The following is a 27,115-nucleotide window of genomic DNA, read 5'->3' as shown; positions in this document are numbered from 1 at the left end:
AAAATATAATAGATTTATTAATAGATTTAAAATATAATGGATTTATATACATTGTTAATCTGTGTAATTAAATTCTGGAAAAAAAAATAATTAAAAATTAAAAATTAAATTACATTTTTAATTGGCCTGTATTGGCCCTATATGTTTAACCTTATCCTTTTTTTTTCTGGCAGTTGCGGGAATCTTCTGTAAGCTTCTCAGATAAAAGCAGTGAACTGAATAGACGTCTCATCTCTGACATTTCTTTTTACGTAGATGGTGGAAGCACTATATGTGCATTGAGCCAACTCTCACAGGTGAGCGTAAACTCATACATACAGAGATGACTGTAAGGGTCCAGTGTGGTTTCTAGGTGACAATTAATTCCTTTATGTTCTAAACCACAGAGATCTTTCACATTTACCCCTGGCTCCATTGATTCTAAAATCATTCATGCAAGCCTTTTCTCCTGAAACTCAACTCAAGTTGTTCCCGTTACACAGCTACTTAAATATGAATAATAAATATGGCAGAGTATGTGTAAGACTGGGCAACACGGACTTGAGACTTGCATGGAATTTTCTCACTCAAACCACTGCATGCTGCTCCTTCTGATTGCTTTTAGAGGGAAAATCTGCCCATAACTTCTGGTGTACGATCTAGCTTTCTCCGTAATAATATCATATTGGCAAAATATATTTGGCAAACAATCCATTGCTTATCTGTATTTGCACTTGGGAGAAGGTTATAACAGTATTAGATCAGGTTTATTGATTATAACGGAGCTTTGTAAGATCGTGATGAACTGAGATGAGTGAGCCCCTGCCCCTTTAATCGCTAATAGCAATGTGCCATATCAGTCATATTGCGCGATTTTAACCAAGGGGGACGACCCCTCAGGAACGCAATTTCAACTGAGGGGAACCCCCCAAACCGTCTCCAAACCATTGGATGTAGCCGTGTAAGAATAACACATTCCAGCACTCTTTAAACATGACGTACACAATTTGTAAAACCAAATGTGTACAAATCTCTGTCTGAGAGGGACATATTTGCTACAATATTGTATGTTTTCAGTCAATATCAAGCTGACTAAGCAAGTATTTGTAAACTGGGCACTAATTTTCTACAGTATATGCTATATTTATGGAATATAAATTCCATATTAGGTCAAGCTGCTTCCTCTCTCAAGAAGATCTCATGAAATTAAGTGCCACTTGAAGTTATTTCACCAAAATACATTCTTCTGCTTCTGCATCTTTTACAACTGACCACAGGCTGGCCACAATAATGTCGCAAATAAATCCACAGTCAGTGAAACTACATTTTGGAGCATGCTGTTTCATAGATATTGCACAATCAGCGAAACTACATTTTGTAAATTATTTCCCATTGAGAAGTATACAATGGCTTGAGTATAAAAAATATATTATGACATATTTGACATAACCCAATTAAATAAAATCTCAAGGGCAATAAGCAGTCTTTTAATATAAAGTAGTTCTTAAGGGTTGTTTTTTAACATGCCACTATACAGCTCAAATTGTGTACTAAATTCATCTTTCAAGTATGAATTAAGATTTTCAGACATTGCTTTGTTATTGTAGTTCTAGTCATCTGTTTAATGGTTATAAATGTTTCTTCATCTTTGTATTGTTTATGTTACTACAATAATTGTAATGATGAAGATGCTTCTTTACTTTGATTTCCTTTGTTGAATTTTAGCTCAGTGTTGGTTATTACAAGAAACAAGTGAGCACTATGGAATTTCATTAGTTGTCATTAACTGGATAATGTAAGCATGAACCTGTTCCATGACTTACTATTAAAACATCTGTGCAAGCATTTCTGTACCTCACATCATGCTTCAGTGTGAAGACTAGCAGGGTAAGCCCAACCCATGATGCAAAACTGGTGGTTTTTTCTCTCCGGCATGTCTGAGGTAAAACGCCATATACGTGAGCTTAACAGATAGGCAGAGATTGCTGATGTAATGGATGTAATGGAGGGTCTTTGCATGAAAAAAAGAAAAAAAAAAATTAGGAACTTGTACACATTTGAGCAGTGAAACCTTCATCTTGTGGAAAGCCTGAAACAGAGAGAAATTTGACCGTCATCATGCCCTCAGACCACCTATGCTTATAGATTATTTGTACTGGTTTGAGCTACATTATGAGGAGCCAAGAACTGATGCATGCTATGAAAAAAACAAACAAAAAAACAAAAACAAGCAAAAAACAAAACATAAATACAACCAAAAATAGACTCATTACAGCTATATTGCTTAAAGAAAAAATTCTGTCATTTATTTTCTATTTTTAAATTTTTTCTTTTTTCATTTTTTTTTTTTAACAGGAAAGTCAAGAGAAATAGGGAGCTGAAGATCTGGCTGCATTCATTATTGCTTTCCCATGAGCACAGCTGCGCTTACGTGTCTTGAGTACACAGATGACCCATCACCCCACAACAGTTCTACAGGATTGAACTGGGGGCAGAGATTAGAAGCTTTGAGGGGAAAGCTAAAAAGGGACATATGAGGTAAACATCCCAAAATGACCCTTATTGAGAACATATATTATTCATACAGGTGTTTTTTTTTCCTTATTCAGAGTTGAAAGTATTTGCATATGAAAAAATTCATGTACTGAGACATTAAACATGAAACTGCTCTGCATCAGCAGATATGAAACTGGCTAATGAATGTAAGCTTATATGCAGACACTTTCTATTAGGTATAAATCACTCATTTAAAAGTTCTTCCAATATAATATATAGGCCACAGACAGGGCTTAACCTAAGCCAAGATTAGGCCTTAGTTCAATTAGGGCATTTAAGTAGCTTTTATAAACTTTCACTTGAAAAAAACATTACTGGTGTATATCTTGAGACAAAACAATGGCACTGACATATTTTAAGATATGTCAGTGCAAGTTGCTCTCAGTTAAAACAGCTCCAACATGCATTTTAGTCTAGGACTAGCTTAAGCCTTGTCTGTGAAACCTGGGGATAGAGTCCTGAGTTAAATTTGACATATATTATTCTCAATATACAGAATTTCCGCTGAACTGATTGTTTTGCAGATTGATTTTTAGTCTGATCTCAATATTCATGTAAATGTATAAGTTTAAACTGTTTTTTTTTTTTCAAAATCTGAAGGTTTCTAAGACACGCATATCAAACCACAGAATACCGTATTATTGAACCTTTACTCTCAGTTATGTATATATTTTACATTAGTTACATAAGTTTAACATAAGTTAAATTTAGCATTTCTATTTGATGTGAAGTCCCAAATTGCATGGCTAAGAGAGTTTCTGTAAGTTTCTGTTAAGCAATAAGAAGTTTCGGTGGTCACTGTTGTCTGATCCCAATTTAGCTAAAATCACGCACCACGTTCGACTCATATTATGGCCTTGTAATATTGGGAAGTTATGAAGAGTTGATTTAAGGAATGCCATTTATATTTATTCACATGATTTTATTGATGATAAGATTCCTTATTAATCAGCTATCGTGCATCATGAAAACATGAATCATTTTGTTACTACAAATATCTATTTTAGACCAAATTTTAATCTATTTTTGAACAGGTCTGAATGGTTGCAAATAAAACATTTTCGCAGGGGGTCAAACCCTTGCCCCACTAAGACTGAACACAGCGTCTTGTCTTTAGAGGAAATCCTTTTCTCAAACAGTAAGGGCTCACCACATCATCCTGCAGCAGTTTCAGTTTCACAAATTTTTTAGTTTAACTGTTTAAGGTGTCAAAGCCTATGTTCTCATGGGCGTTCTGCAGTGACGCATGTGAGAGCGCTTGCTATGAGGTGCGACGGCCAGTATGTAGGATGTAGCTGTTATGGCTCGTGCCTTTGCGGGTACTGGTACCCCACATGACTGAGGCTTGGTTCCAAAACACAACGCATCTGCTGAAGCATACCAATGGATGTTTTGCTGCATAAAAGCTCCTCCTTTCCTGTTGGTGGAACACGTTGTGCATGACTTGTTTTCAAGCGCCAACATCATAAAATCTTAAATCTTAGTATGCTGGGTCGCATGTTTGTTCTGATTGGTACAAAATACAAAATGCAAAATGGTGTTAAGTGCAAATAATAAATTGCAACTAGCCACGTACATTACAGGTCAAAAGTTAGTTTTTTTTCAAATGCTTTTGAAAGAAGTCTCAACATGGCAACATTTACTAGGGTGAAAGAAAAAAACTGTAATATTGAGAAATATTATTAAAATTTAAAATATCTTTTCTTGTACTGCTTAAAGGGTTAGTTCACTCAAAAATGAAAATTCTGTCATTCATTACTAACCTGTAAGACCTTCATTCATCTTTGCAACACAAATTAACATATTTTTGATGAACTTCGATAGCCTACAATGCTGTTACCCCTTTCAAGGCCCAGAAAAGTAGTAAAGACATTGTTAAAATAGTCAATGTGACTACAGTGGTTCAACCTTAATGTTATGATGTGATGAGAGTACTTTTTGTGTGCAAAACACAAAAGATTTCTGCTCTTCTCTGTCAGTTTCCTATGCTTTTTAAGTGAGCACCAAGATGCACGCGTAGTGAGCCATCTAATACTGAGCCAGCATTCCGATGTAGAACCCGGAAGCGCTGCACTGTGTATACCGTGTGCAGAGTGCTGGCGTATAGCACCGTTGCACTTCGAGCAACCCGAATTCGAGTCCCGGCTCACGGACCTTTCCCAATCCTGTCCCCCTCTTTCTCTCCCACCTCGCTTCCTGTCCACTCTATACTATCCTATCACAATAAAGGCAAAAATCTCCCCAAAAAATATAAATAAATAAAACAAATGCTTTCAATTACATTTACACTTTTTGATTAAATGTGCCTTTCTCATGAATGGAGTTAGGCACATGCAGTGGTGGTCAGAATTATTGGCACTCTTGGTAAATATGATCAAAGATGACTGTAAAAATAAATCTGCATGGTTTATCCTTTTGATCTTTAATTCATAAAATGAGTAAAAATCTAACCTTTCATTGAAGGAAAAGAATTGAAAGTGAGGGGAAAATCACATTATGAAATAAATGTTTTTCTCCAGTACATGCTGGTCATAATTATTGGCACCCCTAGAACTGTTTATGAGTAAAATATCTGAAGTATATTCCCAGTCATATTTACATTTTTAGCACACCAGGGTGATCATAAACATGAAATTGTCCAGCCATGACTTCCTGTTCCACAGGAGTATAAACATGAGGAAACACAAAGGCCAAATTCCCTTAATCATTCATCACAATGAGAAAAACCAAAGAATATAGTTTTGATGTGCAGCAAAAGATTGTTGACCTTCACAAAATAGAAAGTAGCTGTAAGAAAATAGCTGAAGCATTGAAAATCCCCATTTCCACTATCAGGGCAATAATTAAGAAGTTCCAATTAACTAAAGATGTTACAAATCTGCCTGGAAGAGGACGAGTGTCTGAATCATAGTAATGCATGGTATGGAGGAGAGTTTGAGTGGCCAAAGACTCTCCAAGGATCACAGTTGGAGAATTGCAGAGATTATTTGAGTCTTGAGTCTCAGAAAGTGTAAAAAAAATATCAAACAGCACCTACATCCTCACAAGTTGTTCAGGAGGTTTTCAAGAAAAATCCTCTGCTCTCATCCAGAAACAATCTCCAGTATATTAAGTTGTCAGACATGACTGGAACTTCAAATGGGACCGGCTTCAATGGTCAGATGAAACTAAAAAAAGAGCTTTTTGGCAGCAAACCCACCAGATGGGTTTGGTGCACACATGGATAAAAAGTACCCCATTGCCCACGGTTAAATATATTGCTGGATCTTTAATGTTGTGGGCCTATTTTTCTGCTGGAGGTCCTGGACATCTTGTTCAGATATATGATATCATGGATTCTACCAAATACCAACAGATAAAAAATCAAAACCTGACCGCTTCTGCTAGAAATCCTATAATGGGCCATGGTTGGATCTTCCATCAGGACAATGATCCAAAACAGACATCAAAACCAACACAAAAATGTGTCACTGAGCACAAAATGAAGCTTCTGCCATGGTCATCCCAGTTCCCTGACCTGAACCCTAAAGAAAATGAGTGGAATGAGCTGAAGAGAAGCACCAACATGGAGCTGGGAATCTGAAGGATCTGGAGATATTCTGCATGAAGGAATGGTCTCTGATCTCTTGTCAGGTGTTCTCCAAACTCATCAGGCATTATAGAAGACGACTCAAAACTGTTTTCTTGGCAAAAGGAGGTTGCAAAAACTATTGAATAAAAGGGTGCCAATAATTGTGGCCAACGTGTTTTGGATATAAACATTTCTTTCATAATGTGACTTTCCCCCCACTTTCAATTCTTTTTCTTCAGTGAAAGGTTAGATTTTTGCTAAGTTTATGAATTAAAGATCAAAAGGATAAACAATGCAGATTTATTTTTACAGCCATCTTTGATCATATTTACCAAGTGTGCCAATAATTCTGACCACCACTGTAAATTACATTAAATCATTATCCAGATTCTAGAAGTTAAAAAAATATGGTGATGTGGTGAAAGTGACGTGACGTGTGGCCAAGTATAGTGTCCCATACTTGGAAGTTGTGCTCTGCATTTTAATCACCCAAGTTCATGGTATTGCTTCATTTTATTGTTTTATTTCTAGGCTATTTTTGTACAATAAACAATTTTGGTGCTGTGTTAGGTCGCTGTGTTAAAATCTGGGTCCTATACCTTGTAGATTTATCAAAAGGATCACATAGCTGTGCACCCTGTACATTTCAATATGTAAATATTTAATATATTAATATTAGGGGTGTAACGATACGCTCAGGTCACGATACGGTACGTATCTCGATACAGAGTTCACGATACGATACGTATCACGATATTTTGAACAAAATGAAACTGAAATTCAAACAAGATTTATTAAAAAAACATGAACAAATTTCAATAATTTTCCTTGTTGTACATACAAGATCACATTTCAATAAAATAAATAAATATAAAATTTTAATAAAAACCTTCTGTATTCAAATTAACAGTTGAATAGGGCTGTCTGTCACTGAAAAAAAATGTTAAATTTAACATGAACTTAGAATTATGAATAGGGGCCGTTCACATATCGCGTCTAAAAACGCGTGGAAGGCGTGGCCGCACCGCTTCTCCTTCTTTCCAAAGTGCTTGCGCTCATGTGGCGTCGGTCGTTGCTATGTAACCATGAACTGAGCTCTCCAAGAGGATCAGGATGTTTCTGATTTCTAGCCCTTGCATTAGTTATATTGAGATATATTGATGGAGATAAGATATAAAAACCACCATGAACAGCTATGATCAGCTATGATCAGCTGTTCGGCTGAGCTTTTGATGTTTTGTTACGGAAAGGCCATAGCTGATCGGTTGATTCTTGTCACACGACCTGCGGTGCGCTTGCGGCATTCTGAGAAGTTGAGAATTGCATGCGCGTCGCGACCGCGTTGATCCCATTATGAGCGCGCCTGCCGCCCGGCTACATTTGAAAATAATAACTGACTTGCACGCGGAAAAGACGCAATATGTGAACGGCCCCTAACTTAAAGCAAAGCATCGCAAGCGTCTTTTGCTTTTCTGTGAGCACAGCTGTTGCTGTGCACTGCGGTGAAAGAAAGCCACGACTTTTCTCACGCGACCATGCAAGAGACTGACATGAGAAACGTTTAAACCTGCTTGCAAGATTCAATGTGTGCCCGAAACACTTACTGAACTAGAGAGCTGATTGAGACACACCATCTACGATAAATCGTTACACCCCTAATACTTATAGTAATTTAAAAATGTGGTAGCATTGGATCTGGACAGGAAGGATAACTCTGGGAGTTGGAAGGGGTGTGTCGCGATTCTGCCTTCTCACATCGCGATACAGGTTCGTGGACCTGCGTATCGCGATTTCGGTTTCATATCGCATATCGTTACAGCCCTAATTAATATATATATATATATATATATATATATAATTCCAAATGGAAGTGATCATCCCTATGTGAGCAGGGCACGCGCGTGCCGTATGTAGCCGTTTGGAATGCACTTGGCATTCCTGTGATGTTCCAGTGTCCGTCAGCAGATGTCGCTGTTTTAACGGCATAATTATTTTTTCTTTTTAGCCTAATTGTTGCAAATAAAAACATACATTTTATATTTTAAAAAGTTTTATAACTTTTAAAAAATATAAATTGTATATTATTCATGCCAGCGCTGCGTTGTCACGGGAATATACCTGAAGATAATGAGGAAATTACGCCGCTCTCTTTGCCAAGTGCATTGCAAACGGCTACATATGGCACATGGGATGCTCACATAGGGATGATCACTTCCATTTGGAACTTTCCCCATGAACCGTTATGTATGTATACGCGTACCGTTACATATATATATATATATATATATATATATATATATACAGTACAGTCCAAAAGTTTGGAACCACTAAGATTTTTAATGTTTTTAAAAGAAGTTTTGTCTGCTCACCAAGGCTACATTTATTTAATTAAAAATACAGTAAAAAACAGTAATATTGTGAAATATTATTACAATTTAAAATAACTGTGTACTATTTAAATATATTTGATAGTAATTTATTCCTGTGATGCAAAGCTGAATTTTCAGCATCGTTACTCCAGTCTTCAGTGTCACATGATCCTTCAGAAATCATTCTAATATGCTGATTTGCTGCTCAATAAACATTTATGATTATTTTCAATGTTGAAAACAGTTGTGTACTTTTTTTTTTTCAGGATTCCTTGATGAATAGAAAGTTCAAAAGAACAGCATTTATCTGAAATACAAAGCTTCTGTAGCATTATACACTACCGTTCAAAAGTTTGGGGTCAGTAAGAATTTTTATTTTTATTTTTTTGAAAAGAAATTAAAGAAATGAATACTTTTATTCAGCAAGGATGCATTAAATCAATCAAAAGTGGCAGTAAAGACATTTATAATGTTACAGAAGATTAGATTTAAGATAAACACTGTTCTTTTAAACTTTCTATTCATCAAATAATCCTGAAAAAAAATATTGTACACAAATATTTTGTACAATTGTACACATTAAATGTTTCTTGAGCAGCAGATCAGCATATTAGAATGATTTCTGAGGATCATGTGACACTGAAGACTGGAGTAATGATGCTAAAAATTTAGCTTTGCCATCACAGGAATAAATTACTTTGTGAAATATATTCAAATAGAAAACAGTTATTTTAAATTGTAATAATATTTCACAATATTACTGTTTTTACTGTATTTTTAATTAAATAAATGTAGCCTTGGTGAGCAGACGAAACTTCTTTTAAAAACATTGAAAATCTTAGTGGTTCCAAACTTTTGGACTGTACTGTATATATATATATACACACACACACACACACACATATATATATATATATATATATATATATTTGTGTGTATGTAGTGTTGTCACGGTACCAAAATTCCAGTAGTCGGTACCGATACCATGAAAATTTTACGGTTCTCGGTACCAATTTCGGTACCACAGTAAAATCTATTGGAACTATTTTACTATTTTATATAGCCTATTTTAAAAACATTAAATATGATTTGGAGTGTGTGTGTTTGTGTGTGTATATATAGGCTACCTCAATGAAATAAATTAAATAATTAATTTAATAATTAAATGCTCAAACATCCATTGTGTACTGTTGAAAAAACCAGCATATGCTGGTAAGGAAGGTTTTGAAGCTGGTCCTGCTGGTCCATACTAGTCCTAAGCTGGTCCTGGACCAGCATAAACCAGCTCAAACCAGCATACCAGCTTCAAAACCTACTTTACCAGCATATGCTCGTTTTTTCAACAGGGGTAACAGACGTGCGTGTTTATTTGAGCTATTCCGTCAGAGAAACAACACACTACAGCCTGTAAAACTATTAAATAAATATCGGTAAATAATTGTAACCTAAATAATAAGAAAGTTAAAGGTAACACTTTACTTGAAGGGGTGTGCATAAGACTGACATGACACCTTCATAATCTTGACATGACACGTGTCATGAATATGAAGGAGGTTTTATGAATGTTTATGACAACTGTCATTAAGTGTCATTCGCTCAATTATGTCATTTTTAATGCAAAGATGACATTGTTTGAGATGTCTTTGTTATGACAACTTGACATAAACCAATACATCATAACCTGTCAGTGTCTTTGTCATGACAACATGACATTATTTAGCTTTATGGGTTAACATTACATTAAACTGTCATGTGGTTGGTTTTGACATTGGCTGTCATGAGGCCATTATAATAGTGTCATAAATATGTATCTTGAGCTCAAGTACAGTGGTACAAATTGAACTTGTCATTAAAATGTCATTAAGTGACAAAACTCTGACAAATAATTTTATAACAGCGTCATGACTATTTTTCATTTCATGTTTTTTTTTTTTTTTTTAAGTTTCCTCCAACAGAAGGTCAGATAATAGACAATTTCAAATTTCGTAAAAAAGATGACACTGTTATAAAATAATGGTAACACTTTATTTTAGGGTCTTTTAACTAGTTGCTTATTACTATTAGCATTCATATGGCTAAAATATTGGCTATTTATTAGTACTTATAAAGCACATATTAATACCTTATTCTGCATGATCTTATTCTACATTCTTAATCCTACCCAATACCTAAACCTAACAATTAACTATAATAAGCAGTAAATTAAGAGTTTATTGAGGGAAAAGTCATAGTTAATCGTTTATATATGTGTTCCCTATACTGAAGTGTTACCAAAATAATGTAATGTAATGTTAACCCATAAAGCTAAGTAGTTTTTTTAAGTTTGATAATTAATCTGCTATGTCATGTTTATGACAGGTTATGATGTTTTGCTAATGTCAAGTTGTCATGACAAAGACACTGACAGGTTATGATGTGTTGGTTTATGTCAAGTTGTCGTAACAAAGACATCTCAAACAATGTCATCTTTGCATTAAAAATGACATAATTGAGCGAATGACACTTAATGACAGTTGTCATAAACATTCATAAAACCTCCTTCATATTCATGACACGTGTCATGTCAAGATTATGAAGGTGTCATGTCAGTCTTATGCACACCCCTTCAAGTAAAGTGTTACCAAGTTGAATATTATTTCAAAAAGCATTCGTTTTTTATTTCCACACAAAGACGCGTCCCATTATTACTTTGATATAGCCGCTTTGCGCTTTGGGAGGGATGTGGGACACGAGCAGGAAAGAAACCATTTCTCTAACGATATCTTCGTTATCTCCTGATGTTACAAACAACTGACACTTGTTGTAAAAGGTCTGAAGAGCGTGTTTTATCCTCCGCAGGGGCAAGACATTCAGGCTATGTTTGATTTAGCGCTGCCAGAGAAAACGAAAGTAAAAATCACTGGTGTGTGAAACACGCTATACAAATAAATTTGACGCGCCTTATAAAGTCTAATAACAAGCACAAACTCTGTTAAATAGAAACTGACGTGCAAGCAAAAAGGTTTCTGTCCTACGGTGTTTTTTCTACTTTACCACAGTAAATAATGCGAATAGCCTATAATAGACCTAAATGCGAACGAAAGAAACGGTATAATCCCCTGCGTGAGTGAAAATTTGGGAAAAGAAACAGATTCCATGTTCAGTGGAATAACTAATGGAATATTGTTAAATTCTCTGCTAATCAGGTGACCAGAGCGCGATTCGGAAAACAGAATACGTAGCTTAAATGTATGGACTCACGCACCTCTCTTATTCGGCATTAACCAAAATGTTTCCGTAGCTGCGATGTCACATTTGATTGCTAACCTATTATTTCTTCTGTAAACAAAGCTTTGTGCTTCACTTGTGTCATATTCAAGTAAATACTGCCACAGCCCTATCAGTGGGTACCGAATATACCTGGATTCTCGGTACTACCGGTACTACAGAAATGCTGGTATCGTCACATTTTCAAAATTTCAGTACCGACTTGGTATCGAAGTACCGGTACTTTTGACAACACTATGTGTATGATATATATATATATATATATATATATATATATATATATATATATATATATATGTATGATCACTTCCATTTGGAACTTTCCCCGTGAACCGTTCGGTATGAATACATGTATATATATATAAATGAATATGTAAAACAGTCAATGACTCAGCATCTGACTCTGCTAGTTGAGTTGAATTGTGTTCATAACTGCTAGTGTCATTTAACTAAAACTTTTTTTGTGACAGCTACCCCTCATGAGCTTGATTTTAAGGAAGTGGTATAATCAGGTTTCAGAGACGTGTATCATATCATGTCTACAGTTGCTGGTATAATATCATGCCATGCTGTGTCAAGAAGTATGACATAAGTTTCATTGACAAATAGTATAGCAGAGAGCAGGTACTATTCAGGGTTTGAAAGGTCATAGATTTAGTGCAATCGTGACCTACCAGATGTGCTTAGCATGCAACTTAAATGCTCATTGTCCTGGGAAGTTTTAGAGGAAGTGTATTGAGTGTACTGCGTTCTTTCCCTTTTGGTTAGGAGTGACCTACTGTACATTGAACATGCAAAACAGATGTTTTGAAACTGTAGAAATTTTAAACCATGTTGAATATTTTTTTAATATTTTGTGTTTTTTATGACCCTGGCTGTGTTTTTAATACTGCAAATGGCATTTGGGTCATACTCTGCAATGCTTTGCCTAGCATGCTTTTTTTTTTTTTTTTTTTTTTTTTTTTTTTTTATTTTACGTGTTAATTGATCAGCAAAAACTAAAATGCAGGAAATTTCCTGTTATGCTGAGCTGGTTTCAGTAAATTCACTAATTCACTTTTTTTTTTTTTTTTTTTTTTTTTAAACTGCTATGAAAGTGAATCATGAAATTCAAGCCAAGTCAGCTATGTAACGCACGTTTCTAGTTCCATCATCAGAATGGAATAAATCATCTGTTTCACTGTCACCGGAAGACTTTGAAATATTTGAATGTCGTGCATGTGTGAATGTTTCTCCATGACGTTAAGATGTCTTCTCTCCTACAAATCATATCTCTTAATTTGGTAAGACTGTATCATTCACCCTAATACTGTATAATTTACTTAGCCTTGCTTAAGAGATTACAGCATCAACATCAACAGGTTATGAATGAGATATTTATTTTTTAATGTTGCTCTATGAATAGTAAATCTACCAAATCATAGTATATCACAAAGTTATTGACTTCACAGCAACTAAATCCAAATTTTGTTGTTTTGTTTTAGTTTTTGTTATAAATATACCAAATAAATATACCAAAACACAAATATACTAACAATTACATTTCATATCTGAAGGTCACAAAGAAGTCTACAGGCCTTATTGGCACTTCCTGTTGATTTATCAGAAATTAATTTAAATATTCCATTTATTCAGTATTTATTTGTATTTAAGCTGTAACACTTTTAAAGCAGAATTTTGAATTATGATTGATATGATCACATTTAGGTGGAATATGTTATTATCATTAGTAAGCAATTTGCATAGGTAAATAAGTAACATAAGTGGCTTTTCTTCACCTTCATCCTGTCATGTAAAGACATTCATTACTCTAAATCTATCATATCCTATACCAGCAAAACTCCTGCTCCATTTTTGCAAACTTTAACACCACCACTGGCTAATAGAGGTCACTAAAGAGACTTGTTGAAAGTATTTAAAGGGATTGTTCTCTCAAAAATGAAAATTTGCTGTTAATTTACTCACTCTCAGGCCATCCAAGATGTAGATTTTTAGCTGAAACCATGGTCCTCTGTGATTCATATAATGGAAGTTAGTCTGTGCCATCATTTTGAGATTCAGGAAAAGCATGATGATGATTCATTGAGGTCTTAAGAAGTGAAAAGGTCAGTCTATGCAAGAAACTGAACACTATTTACAACATTTACAACATTTTTACCTCTAATCTACAGCCTTGACAATGGTCCTGTGTCCACAACAGTCTGGAGCACAAGCTTTGTCGCATAATGACATATGCGCTGGAGCTGACGCTGTTTGTTTAAATGTATTGTGTTCCCTTCATAGTTTTAATTTAAGAAATATGCCATTGATAACTCATAAAATAGTTCCTTATTATAATTTACTTAGCCTTGCATAAGAGATTACAGCATCAACATCAACAAGTTATGAATGAGATATTTATTTTTTAATGTTGCTCTATGAATAGAAAATCTACCAAATCATAGTATATCACTATATTATTGACTTCACAGCAACCAAATCTATATTTTGTTGTTTTGTTTTAGTTTTTGTTATAAATATACCAAATAAATATACCAAAACACAAATATACTAACAATTACATTTTATATCTGAAGGTCACAACGAAGTCTACAGGCCTTATTGGCACTTCCTGTTGATTTATCAGAAATTAATTTAAATTTTCCATTTATTCAGTATTTATTTGTATTTAAGCTGTAACACTTTTAAAGCAGAATTTTGAATTATGATTGATCACTTCACATTTAGGTGGAATATGTTATTATTATCATTAGTAAGCAGTTTGCATAGGTAAATATATAAGTGTATTAAAGTGGCTTTTCTTCACCTTCATCCTGTCATGTCCTCTGAAACCATGGTCCTCTGTGATTCATATAATGGAAGTTAGTGTGTGCCATCATTTTGAGATTCAGGAAAAGCATGATGATGATTCATTGAGGTCTTAAGAAGTGAAAAGGTCAGTCTATGCAAGAAACTGAAAACTATTTACAACATTTTTACCACTAATCTACAGCCTTGACAAATGGTCCTGTGTCCATGACAGTCTGGAGCACAAACTATGTTGCATAATGACATATGCGCTAGAGCTGACGTGTTTGTTTAAATGTAATTGTGTTCCCTTCATAGTTTTAATTTAAGAAATATGCCATTTATAACTCATAAAATAGTTCCTTATTATAAGTATAATATTTCTTTAAATAACTTCTAATTGTCAGAGCCGATATCCTCCTATGTAGTGCTTTGACATAGCGTGCTTTGCTGTCCTTTCACGATCCCGATCCTGATAAATAAATATTGACATATCTTCTAATTAATACAATAACAAAAAATGTTAAAAGGGGGGAGGGAGGGAGTCTTTTTTCCTCAGAGTAACAGTTATGCCAGGACAATCATCCACAACCTCAAATAAGAGGAGTCTAACTCTATATAAAATAGCTGATTAGTGAACATGGAAGATGAAATAAAATATTCCGTAGTTGAAAGTTGCTTTTGATTTTAATAATGCTCAGGATTGGCCGACGCTGTTCACGTGAGCAGCACGACGTATGCGTGTGATGCTGACGCAGGTTCCGGCCAATAATAACTTGCTGTTCTGACGTGGAAGCACTGAATGTAAACAGCGTAAGAGAATGACACAGAAGAGAGTATATTGTTGAATAAAGTCATTATTTTTGTTTTGTTTTTGTGAACGTGGATACGCCACTTACGGTATTTTGCTAGTTACTCGACATGGGTAAATAGCAAATGAGGATTTTTAATCCTAGAGTATTCTAATTTATTTGAGGAATCGTGACATCCCTACACTCATTCACTTCACACACTCATAGCGTAGCTTTTAGAGGTTATGTATAATTTCGTGCTATTCCCTGGCTCATCTGTTGACTATATCTGTTTTGAATCTTTTGAAGACTGTGTCTTCTACTTTTACTATTATACGATAGAATTCGTTATTCGTTTAATATCAGTGCTTTTCCGAAAAAGGTATTCGACTTCAGGCACACCCCTAATGTTAAGTACACTAGTATAATACCCCTACTATTATCTTCCTCTATTTCTTAGTATGGTCGAATGCTATTCGGAATTCAGCCGTACAGTAACATTTAACAGATGTTTTGTGTGATTCATATTTTTTTTCCCCTTTCTTACCACTGGTTTTGCTGTGAAGACTCTATTAAGAATTAAGTCTGAATTTGACGTGGTGTATCTAAAGAGACATCAGCAGAGGCATGTCTGAAATGAATAGCTGTAAACTTGTTACCTAAATTGAAAGTCAGTGATAAATGCTGTGTGTGTTTCTGCCACCTGATAAAGAGGTCTCTCAGAAAACACTGAGTGATGACGTGTGAAAAATTAACGCTGTAGCTTTTTAGCATCAGGGTGTTTCGTTTTAGGATAAACATGACAAACATATGGTTACTTATGTTTACTCTGACTAGGTGAAACTCCACATATGAAACATAATTTCTTGAGTGACTTATAATGTGTCCCAATTAATCTGAATCGATTTTGTGGAAAAACAGGTGACACACAATAATTTAAATATATCTTTATTTTATATATTATACATTTTTATGAAGACATAAATACAATAAAAAAATGTATCCAAAACACAGATCAAAAACTGACCTCAAAGGTCTACTTTGCAGCATGACATTTATGCATCATGCAAATATGCTTAGAAATATGGCCCAAAATGTAGTTAATTAGGCCTGCATAAATAAATTATTCTCACATAAACTGCAAGGAAACAAATACTGAAAAAGTAATCTGCAGTTATTCCAAGGCATCTCCTTTCCAGAATGGAGTTTCATGTTTTTAAAGTCAAATTGCTTTATAAATACAATAAATATCTAGCTTCACTTAAGATTGGTCTTGGTCTATTATCAGTGGTGTTGGAAACTTTCTAGCCATTCAATTAGTGAATCCAGCTCTCCGATAGCCTTCACGGCTCCTGCTGCCTGATCAAGCTGAGAGACAAAAAGAAAGTTATTTTTTTCTTTCATTTTATGTGATTGTGGGGAAAAATTCAGTAGAATTTGGTGGAATGTATTTAAATATGTTAAAATATGTTAAACTTAGCTGAGACTATACATATTGTCAGATTAACAAAAATATTTAATAATCATAATTAAAGGGAATACATTTATGAATAATGGGTGTTAAAAGTCTGTGAAGCTTTTTACAGGCCTAATTATAATGTGTCCTGTTAGTGAATTATGTCTCTTACCTTGTCGTACATGGTTTGAATACCTTTGAGCTTTAGTCTGGCATCTTCACTGCACTCACAGTGTGCACTGGCATGCTTTTGGATAGACAGAAAACATCACATGGTTAAGTTAATGTCTCTATCTGTATTATTGTGCTTACAACTGCCCCACCAATATTCAGTACACTTTTTTTCATTTAAAATTTGCTTATTTTTTTATTTATTAGTAATCAACCCTTGCGCTTTCGTAAAAGTGCCACAAAATATTGCCGCTTACAAATTGTTATTACTAAGCAATGTTTTAGTCAAAGACCTGGGATTTCTGATGCCATTCAAATGGCCAAAGGAGGTCTTTGACCTTGACCTTTGTAAAAAATATTTGCGAGTTACGACAGTATGCAGGACTTTTCCCATTTGTTTTCCAGTCTTACAATTGCTACAGTTTGAAAAACATCTTTTAACTTTGAGTAGTGTCTAGTATCTTGTACATACACACACTCGCAGATCCTTGGTGATACTGAGGAAGGAGTTGGCCAGGACGCTGGTGGTTCTGTGATGTAGGGATTGACTGCTGGTGTAGCTGATAAAGACCTTATCCATGTAAAAGTGTAGGAGCTGCCTGAGGAAGCAGCAGCTTTCTGTAGCCTAAAAATGGCGAAGATACATAAATCATAGATTTTTTTTGACAGCCTTAGTAATATCTGGCACATTTTAATTGATCAGTTGATACTACAAAGGTTATGATGCTGCAGACACTTTGAAAAAACATTTAAAAATGTTACCTGTAAACTGTTCATAACGTCTTTTCTAAGTAATCTGATTCCCTTGTGATCATCTCCTGAAATCTGTCAAAACAAAAGATGTTATCAGATTTCATTATTGTTGTAATCACTACATAACCTCAAACCACAGACACAATAAAAATGAGGCCACTTTAAAAATGGCTTTGTTTGATGTTGCTTGCATGTAAATTTTTTGCTCTGTTTTTGCCAGGGAAATGATTCGTCACCCTGACGAAGAGCTGAACACATTGCCAAGAGTTTCCACGTGTTAGCTAAGCTATTCCTTTCATTCATTGGTAACACTTTAGAATAAGATTTCATTAGTTAACTACTTTAGTTAACATGTACTAAGAATTAACAATAATTCTACAGCACTTATTAATCTTAGTTGGTGTCCATTTCAACATTTACTAATACATTATTAAAATCCAAAGTTGTATTTGTTAACATTAGTTAATGCAGTATAAACTAACATGAAGGACTGTATTTTTATTAACTAACATGAACAAAGATTAATAAATACTGCAACGAATGTACTATTGTTAATTCATGTTAGTTAATACATTAACTAATGTTAACAAACGAGACCTTATTGTAAAGTGTTAGCCATTAATTTTTCCTTTGTCATGCTTAAGTCATTGGCATGTTAAACTCAAAACTGAAACAAAACAAGCATGTCTTGCCAAGAAGAATGAAATAGCTAAAATCAATAACCTGTTGGATGACTTGTCAAACCTGTCAAGAAAACCCATTGACATCACCAGTGACGTCATTGTTATGGTGGAAAATTGACTAGGCGCTATTTATATACGTTTAGCTTGCATCAAACCGCTACCAGATATTTTAACAGAAGGAAACGCTGAAACTAATGCATGACTAAGGCTAGACTGTAAGCGTGCTTACCATGCCATGACGAATGTGCTGGAAGTGGTGCCTGAGTTCATGGGTATGAATGTTCACATTACAACTGCCCAAGTGAAGCCTCCGACCCTGGGCCTTGTCCCATAGACCACACAGCATGATGCATACAAACATGCTATAGATGATAAACAAGTCCTTCATTATGCTTCTGACAGTTCAGCCTGGGAAATGAAGAAAAGACAGTCAAACACAACCATGTATGTGCTACATAAAATGATACTGTATGAGCTATATCAGTCTGTTCTAGTATAAAATATATATGCTATATGTTATGTTTTGTTACCTAGTGAGGTCCAAGGAGTGTTTTCTTCATGGAATGATGTGCACCTCTGCATGGTGATGGCAGGTGCTCTTATAGTGGGACATGAATGAGGGGAATTTTGGCAGGTATTCCTTGATTATCTTCTACCTCCCATTACTGTAAAAGGAAGTGAATGTCTTTGCAAGATTTTTAATTCGTCACTATGGGAATTGACATGAAATGATGAAAGACTTCCGTTCAAACAATTACTGACGCACATAATGTTACAGTACCTGTAGTAACATGTTATGCTTTGTAGTTGAGCAATTATATATCTTGTCAATATTGGGGTTGGTAAGATTTTTTTATGTTTTTGAAAGAAGTTTTCTTCACCAAGGCTGTATCAAAAATACAGTAATGTGATGACAGCTGAATTTTCAGCTAGTCTTCAGGGTCACATGATCCTCCATTTATATATTTATGAATAATAAACTACATAATTACTAATGAGGAAGAAAGACCACACACTACTTTATCCCCTCATTTGGTTATTCTTTTTTTTTCTGTTAAGGCAGCTTACTGTACACCTGCGGCTCCTGGGTATTAGGGGCTCGGTCGAGTAATAACTGTTCAGTTCAAATAGCTTCTAAAATTTGAACCTAGGATGTTTAGTTTACCAGCTCAGAGCATAATTGTCACTCTACCACCATCTCTACATCATTGCATGTGTTCGTTTAATCTGATAAAGGCTGACTGTGTTCATTTCATCTGATAAAGGCAGATAGAAGTTTCCTTTTCAGTCGTGTCATAATGTTTTTTTTTTTTTTTACACCTTTCAGTGCAGCTTACGTAAACAAAATTTTCTCTAGTGACCAAAAATGAATTAGTTTTTTTTTTTTTTTCCTGAACAGGACAGCAGATTTCTTACAGACATTGTTGCAGTGGCGTGCACAGACCTCCGCTGGGCTAGAGGCAAAAGTGAGTTCCGAGTCCAGGTGGGGGTGGTGGGTTGGCATTCCGTTCCCCTCGGTTCAAATCGTGTTCCAATTCAAATCGCCCTCCTGGGGGTAATAGCCAAGGGGTACCCTGTGCATGCCACTACATTGTTGTGTTATATAATCATGTTTGTTTACTGGTAATTTCATAATCATGTGACGAGCATTGCTCAGCTTTGAAAGTACACACCATGATCTAATAGAACGCTTTTCTTTAATAATTTCTGGTACTGTTGGATGGCATTGGCAGGAAATAAGTTCAGATCTTCCTTGCTCTGTTTCCTGATGCTGCAGGCAGTGTTTTATTTTTGTCCTTCCTAACAAAGGTTGCTCTGGATTTTTGCTAATCAAACCTCTGAAATAGGTAACTGACTGTCGTAAGAATTCTTTGCACAGGAAGGAGGAAATGAATATGTGAAATATTTTAATTCATTGTTTAAAATATGAAGATGTTGAAACACTAAATTAATTTGCAATAATTGAGCAGGAAGATAACCAGAACACTGTAATAATTTATTGTTACTGGATATAAAAATGTTCCTGGTTGTTTTATGTCAGTCATCACTAAATTGGGGACCTGAAACATAATTTCAGTGGTTCACTTTGTGATTATGATTTCCACATTTATCCATTTCTATCTACATTTCAGTTACACTTTTTAATATATATTTTCTCAATTATAGTGACATTAAATGGAGCAGCAATAAGGAAGCAATATGTATAGGTTTATACTCATCCAAAGTGACTCTTTATAGGACACAGTGGTGGACAGCGACAAAGTGTTTTTACTTTTATTCTTAAGTATCTGTTCTTTACCTGAGTATTTTTATTTTGGGAAACTTTTCTTTCACTTCACAACATTCCAAAGCATAATGTCATACTTTTTACTTCATCACGTTTCATAACGTCATTCCATGATATTTTGAACTGAAGAAATTGTCTTTTTAATGAACCTGATTTTTAATGAACATTTGGCAGTTTGATATACGCTCCGAACCACTGATTCAAAACAAAAGATTTGTTAAGCTTCGAAGCTTCATGAAACAGTGTTTTGAGATCGCCCATCACCAGATGTTGTATTAGATTAGATATTGTTATTTTGTTTTTTGGCGCACAAAAAGTATTCTCGTTGCTTTATAATATTAAGGTTGAACCAGTGAAGTCACATGAACTTTTAAATTTTTTTAGTTTTAGTTTTAAATATGTTTTTAGTACCTTTCTGGGCATTGAAAAAGGAAATGATCTTGCTGGCAATGCAGGCCTCACTGAGCTATTAGATTTTATCAAAAATATCTTAATTTGTGTTCTGAAGATGAACGAAGGTCTTATGGGTGTGGAACGACATGAGGTTGAGTAATTAATGACAGAATTTTTCATTTTTGGGTGAACTAACCCTTTAAGCTATAGTCCTAGACTAAAATGCATGTTTGAGCTGTTTTAAAGGGATAGTTCACCCAAAAATGAAAATTCTTTCATCATTTACTCCCCCTCAAGTTGTTCCAAACCTGTATAAATTTCTTTGTTCTGCTGTACACAAAGAAATATATTTGAATAAATGTTTGGCACCAAACAGATCTCGCCCCCATTGACTACCATGGTAGGAAAAAAATACTATGGTAGTCAATGGGGGCGAGATCTGCTTGGTTACAAATATTCTTCCAAATGTCTTCCTTTGTGTTCAGCAGAACAAAGAAATTTATACAGGGTGAACTATCCCTTTAACTGAATTCAATTTATTGTTTTGCAATTGGCATTGTTTTGTCTCAAGATGCACACCAGTAATGTTTTTTATGGGCACGTTTATAAAAGCTACTTAAATGCCCTAATTGAACTAAGGCCTAATCCTGGTGTAATCTAAGCCCTGTCTGTGAAACTGGGCCTTAAAGATTAATTTACTAAATATAATGTACTGTACTTGATAATAGTTTACCACAAGATGTCGCTATAGACACAATTTTCTTTTGTGCTGGGTACACTTGGCTTTGGAAATGTTTGTCTTCTTGGTGGTGCGAGGATGGCGTGAGGATCCTGTTGGAATTGCTCCATTTATTATTGTTTTATTGTATTTTTATGTTATATGAAGTGTGGAATATAGCAGGTGCAAGTATGTTTGAATAGAATTTTTTTCCCCTACATATTTATTTATATAGAAATATTGACACAAGATGAAGGCAGGACTACACACAGTACTTTAAAAACACAGGCACATTAAGGACATTTTGAACTACACAGTAGTTACATTATTCACCTGTTAATCATTCTTTTCATCAAATCTCTAGTCTACTCCTATAGATCAGTATACTTCTTACAGTTTATTCATTGTAACTAGGGCTGGGCGATATATCGCATGCGATTGTCACGCGCATTTCGTCAGTAAAGCCGGTTCCCTGATTACTGCTAAATCGCCATCACCTGCTTTCAAATGGAGCGCCTTTTAATAGACAAAGCCGTAGTTCACGGAGAAGCCACGCAAAATCGTGTTCAGTATCGAAGATGAATCGACTTCGATAATGAACCCGATTTTGCGTGGCTTATCAGTGAACTACGGCTCTGTCTATTAAAAGGCGCTCCATTTTAAAGCAGGTGATGGCGATTTAGAGGTAATCAGGGAACCGGCTTTACTGACGAAATGCGCGTGAGAATCGCATGCGATATATCGCCCAGCCCTAATTGTAACTACACTAGTTGTCTGTAGCACAGTACGTCACTGTCACAGACACGTCAGGTTCTACTGTCCACCAATACCAGCGCACTCAATCCCCAGAGTACTAATCACCGCCACCTGCACATCATCAGCACTGCAATCACCCGCACTACAAGAGACTCACACTCACACACACTCACTGTCTGGTCTCGTTTGCACTTCAGTCACATGAATGCTTACCTTAACCCTCTGGAGTCTGAGGCTGATTTGGGACTTGGAGAAGTTTTGACATGCCCTGACATTTGTGCTTTTTTCAGTTGTCCATAAACATATAAATGACAAAAGTGTCATTACACTGTATTCAGCACAAACTAGGCTACAATAATATGTGAGGAACATGTATGTACATGTTTGTATTTTTGAAGGAATAATGTTTATGCGTGGTTATTGAAAAAACAAAAAACTTAAGTCACTGAAATAAGGCCAAAAAAAGTATATTAAATCTGTGTTCACAAGACTTTTGGGTATTGGAGGTTGTAGACTAGAGTTTTTGCTTCAGAATTATGTAAAAATGATGCTGCCTACTCCTTCATATAAAACAATATATTGATTTAGTTTTTGTAAGACACTTTTTGTCAAGAAACATAGTATGCGTGGAGGTGTGAATCTGCATGAATAATGGGCCATTTACACCCGAGAAGACAAAAGAATCACATAATAATGACCTGAAATGACTTGCATATTAATGAGGCCTTTCAGTCAGGTAGGCTGTGAAAAAAACCCTCTGTAATAATGTCTCAGCTCATCATAAACAGCAATACTGTGAAATATTATTACAATTGAAAATAATGGTATTCTATTATATTCTTTAAAATATAATGCATTTCTGTGATGCAAAGTGTCTGAACAATTATGTTACCTCTATGGCATTTCATATAGTCCACAAATTCACTAAGCTTTTAGCTTAAAAGCATGCACATTTGGAGAAATATTGATGGATTCTTATATATTTATGTCAATTTTCTGGCTCCGTGGGTGTGGCCGCATAGTGGGTAATGAGCTGAGAAGTAATATTTATTGTCATCACTATGAGTGCTGGATACTGTGTTTTCAATTCATACTTGCAGCCGGAGGGCGCTCTCTGTACACCTTTAGTCCACAAATTATTCTAAAGAAGAAGAGGACATTTCAGGAATGGTGTTTTTAATTCATACTTGCAGCCGGAGGGCGCTCTCTGTACACCTTTAGGCCACAAATTCATATAAAGAAGAAAAGGAACTAGGAACTAACGGCATGTCTTCTAGAGATCGCTAACCATTGCTTTAACATCCAAATAAACACTTTTCAAGACAATAAATACATGATTGAGACGATGAATGCATGTATTGTCTCTGAATTTGCGTCTGAATAGCGCTGGCTCCGTGGGCGTGGCCGCATTAGCGGATAATGAGCTGAATCACAGACTTCTGACATGGCTCTCTTTTCATACAGATTACATAAACACAGAATGTTTGTTTTCGATTTGACTTGCATGATTTAAAACCTGACATTTCAATGTTTCTTTAGACGTAAGTGTCATTTTTTTTGTCATTAGTATTCATAAGTTACAGTTCATTTTCTGAGAACTATCAGATTGGACTCCGTTCAGAGGGAGAGGAGAGATCACGCATCATGTTAGTTTTCTTTATTTTACAAAAAGCACAACATTGTGTTTTTACTCTGAGTGTACACAAATAAAAGAAGACATTCTATAGTTTCAATTGATATATTACTTATGTCTCTATGACAAGAAATGATGGAGTATTTTAAGTCTGTTTTGCTGCAATGTGAAAAAAATCCTGCAAAACGCGCCGGCTCGTTTTCAGACCTCAGGGAGTTAAGGACTCCAGCTCGATACTTACCTGTCTCCAACGTCTCCAGTCTTCCTTGCATGCCTTCCCTTCAGTGTGTGTGTTCCCAGTCTCCAGTCTCCAGCGTCGTCTTCATTCTCCATTCTATAATCAACAAAAGGACAGTATTATCTCTCTGCCACTCATTCTGCTATCATCATTGCTATATACTCACCTGCATCTCTGCTGATATCAATAAAACATCCTTGTTGCTTTTTACATCTGCCTCCGTGCCGTCTCTGTTGTAACAGAAGACCAGGCCTTACCAACTGGATATCAGCATGAGTTTAACGGACCCATTTCAAGAGCTTGTGGACGCCTTGCGCCGAGCACTCACCCCACAAACACAGCCACCATCACCAGCATCCACCGTTGCTTCCGCATCCACCGCTCCTTCACCTTCACCTGCGGTTCACGCCAGTCCCATGGCCAAACCAGCGCCCTACTCAGGATCGGCGGAGGACTGCAGCGGATTCCTCCTGCAATGTGAGTTGGTCCTGGAGACGCAACCGCATCTCTACCCCACGGACACGGCAAAGATAGTGTTTATCATCTCTCAACTGCAAGGTAAAGCGTTGCGCTGGGCGGATTCCCTCTGGACACAGAAAGGCTCCGTTGTTCAATCCTATGCATCCTTCGTCTCTCACTTCCGTGAGGTCTTCGGCAAACCCCTCTCAGATTCATCAATTGGTGAGAAACTTTATAATCTTAAACAAGGATCCAAGTCTGTGAATGATTATGCCTTGCAGTTCAGAACGCTAGCCGCCACCAGCGGATGGAACGAACAAGCCCTCATCACCTCCTTTCGTCAGGGGTTGGAACCCAGAATGCGGTTGCATCTAGCTGCATACGAGGATTCCATCGGCCTAGAACGCTTCATCCAGCTTGCCATCCGCGTAGGCTCTCGTATGCAGTCGTGTCTCGAAGAACACCAGGGCCAGCCACTTCCCAACATCCTCCTCCGTCGGTCCGAACCCGTCAGCTCCCCAGAACCAGCCAGCGAACCCATGCAACTCGACAATTCCCGTCTCTCACCTACAGAGCGTCAAAGAAGGCTGACCCTGAACCTATGTTTATATTGTGGTGCTCCTGGGCATGTACTTTCCGCATGCCCAATCCGTCCTCCTCGTCCCATGGTGAGTGCCATCATTCCCTCCATTAAAAAGATGAAACCACTCACTACTGTTGTAACCCTTACTGCTGCTGATGTATCTGTTCCAGTGGTGGCGCTCCTCGATTCAGGGTCAGCAGGAAATTTCATCTCCGGCTCCCTCTGCTGACAACTCAAGCTCAAAACCTCGCCCTCTCCAACTATCTATCAAGTCCACTCCATCACAGGCAAACCCTTGAGTCGCAAGAAGATCAGCCAATGTGTGGGTCCCCTTCATCTTCGTGTGGGTATTCTGCATATAGAAGACATCCATCTGCTGGTTCTGGAGGATTCCACTGCTGACATGGTTCTAGGGTGCCTGTGGCTGGAGCAGCACAGCCCTACCATCTCCTGGCGCACGGGCGAAATCCTGAAGTGGGGCGAACACTGCTTCTCCAACTGTTTCTCCGAGGTTCCTGTTCTCAAGTCTCCACGCTCCAGAGACATCTCCATCTGTACCACCTCCATCGAAAGCCCCATTGAGAAACGTTCAGTGGATATTCCATCCTGTTACGCCCCCTTCAGCGACGTCTTCTGCCCGCAACAAGCCTCCAAGCTGCCTCCACACCGGCCATGGGACTGTGCCATCGATCTGTTACCGGGTGAGCCAGTGCCTAGGGGAAGAATCTACCCCCTTTCTGTACCGGAGGAGAAGGCCATGGAGGAATACATCGAAGAGGCCCTTAACCAAGGATACATCCGCCCGTCTACTTCCCCTGCTGCTTCGAGCTTCTTCTTCGTGGCGAAAAAGGACGGAGGCTTGCGGCCCTGCATAAACTATTGCTCCCTGAACAAGAATACAGTCAAGTTCCGGTACCCACTTCCCCTCGTCCCAGCGGCCCTGGAACATCTCCGTGGTGCTACTGTGTTCACTAAGCTGGACCTCCGCAGCGCGTACAACCTCACTTGGATACGCGAGGGGGACGAGTGGAAGACCGCCTTCGTTACGCCCACCGGCCATTACGAATATCTGGTAATGCTGTATGGCCTGGTCAACGCCCCCTCCGTATTCCAGGATTTCATCCACAAGGTGCTCCGGGAGTTCCTCCACAAGTTTGTACTGGTGTACATTGACGACATCCTCATATACTCCTGGAGCTTGGCCGAACATCGCCACCACGTTGCGGAGGTCCTCCAACGCTTACGCCAATTCCATCTCTTCCTTAAGGCAGAAAAGTGCTCCTTCCACCAGCCCTCTGTCCACTTCCTGGGATATATAATTGATCACAGTGGGATCCGGATGGACGAGGGGAAAGTGGCAGCAATCAAGTCCTGGCCCACTCCTTCCACCATAAAAGAACTCCAACGCTTCCTAGGCTTCGCCAATTTCTACCGCAGCTTCATCAAAAACTACAGTTCTATTGTCAACCCACTCACCAATCTTCTCCGCCATCAGCCCAAGTCTCTGTCCTGGTCCCAGGAAGCCACCAACGCCTTCGAAGCCCTCAAGCATGCCTTCACCACCGCTCCCCTCCTCGTCCATCCCGATCCAGACCTGCCATTCGTCGTAGAGGTGGACGCCTCCACCACAGGAGTGGGAGCGGTATTATCTCAGCAGCAGGGGAC

General features: G+C 37.0%; 2 protein-coding genes across 8 annotated transcripts in view; one reads left to right on the top strand and one right to left on the bottom strand.

Moving 5' to 3' along the window:
• The window catches only part of fmoda (fibromodulin a), a 104,014-nt gene that overhangs the window by 9,253 nt on the left and 67,646 nt on the right, over nt 1-27,115 (top strand). For 3 of the 6 annotated variants that reach the window (XM_048172458.1, XM_048172456.1, XM_048172457.1), the window contains exons 2-3: nt 174-296; nt 2,335-2,517. The gene's annotated coding sequence lies outside the window, so the exon portion shown is untranslated. The remainder of the gene's footprint in view (nt 1-173; nt 297-2,334; nt 2,518-27,115) is intronic. The other 3 variants (XM_048172460.1, XM_048172461.1, XM_048172462.1) reach the window with 2 other exon arrangements.
• Nucleotides 16,272-21,017, bottom strand: il19l (interleukin 19 like). Of its 2 annotated transcripts, XM_048172466.1 has the most exons (6): nt 18,914-21,017; nt 18,613-18,791; nt 17,710-17,772; nt 17,420-17,572; nt 16,949-17,023; nt 16,272-16,688 (listed from the first exon to the last, which is right to left on the bottom strand). In XM_048172466.1, exons 2-6 carry the CDS (start codon nt 18,769-18,771, stop codon nt 16,605-16,607), a joined length of 534 nt encoding a protein of 177 aa, XP_048028423.1. In that variant the 5' UTR covers nt 18,772-18,791; nt 18,914-21,017; the 3' UTR covers nt 16,272-16,604. The 2 variants fall into 2 exon arrangements, with proteins under 2 accessions (XP_048028423.1, XP_048028424.1); XM_048172467.1 differs by lacking the exon at nt 18,914-21,017 and having other exon boundaries at nt 18,613-18,872.

This window comes from Megalobrama amblycephala, linkage group LG21 (assembly GCF_018812025.1).
Source record: "Megalobrama amblycephala isolate DHTTF-2021 linkage group LG21, ASM1881202v1, whole genome shotgun sequence".
NCBI classification, from domain to species: domain Eukaryota; kingdom Metazoa; phylum Chordata; class Actinopteri; order Cypriniformes; family Xenocyprididae; genus Megalobrama; species Megalobrama amblycephala.
This window is presented reverse-complemented; position numbering and strand designations above follow the sequence as displayed.

Bases quoted from the DNA above. Each gene is read 5' to 3' on its own strand.
- il19l (XM_048172466.1), bottom strand. From the start codon at position 18,771: ATGAAGGACTTGTTTATCATCTATAGCATGTTTGTATGCATCATGCTG. The intron at 17,773-18,612 runs GTAAGCACGCTT...TTGTTTTGACAG, and splicing joins AGCACATTCGTCATGGCATG to ATTTCAGGAGATGATCACAA. The intron at 17,024-17,419 runs GTATGTACAAGA...TCTATCCAAAAG, and splicing joins CCAAGGATCTGCGAGTGTGT to CATGCCAGTGCACACTGTGA.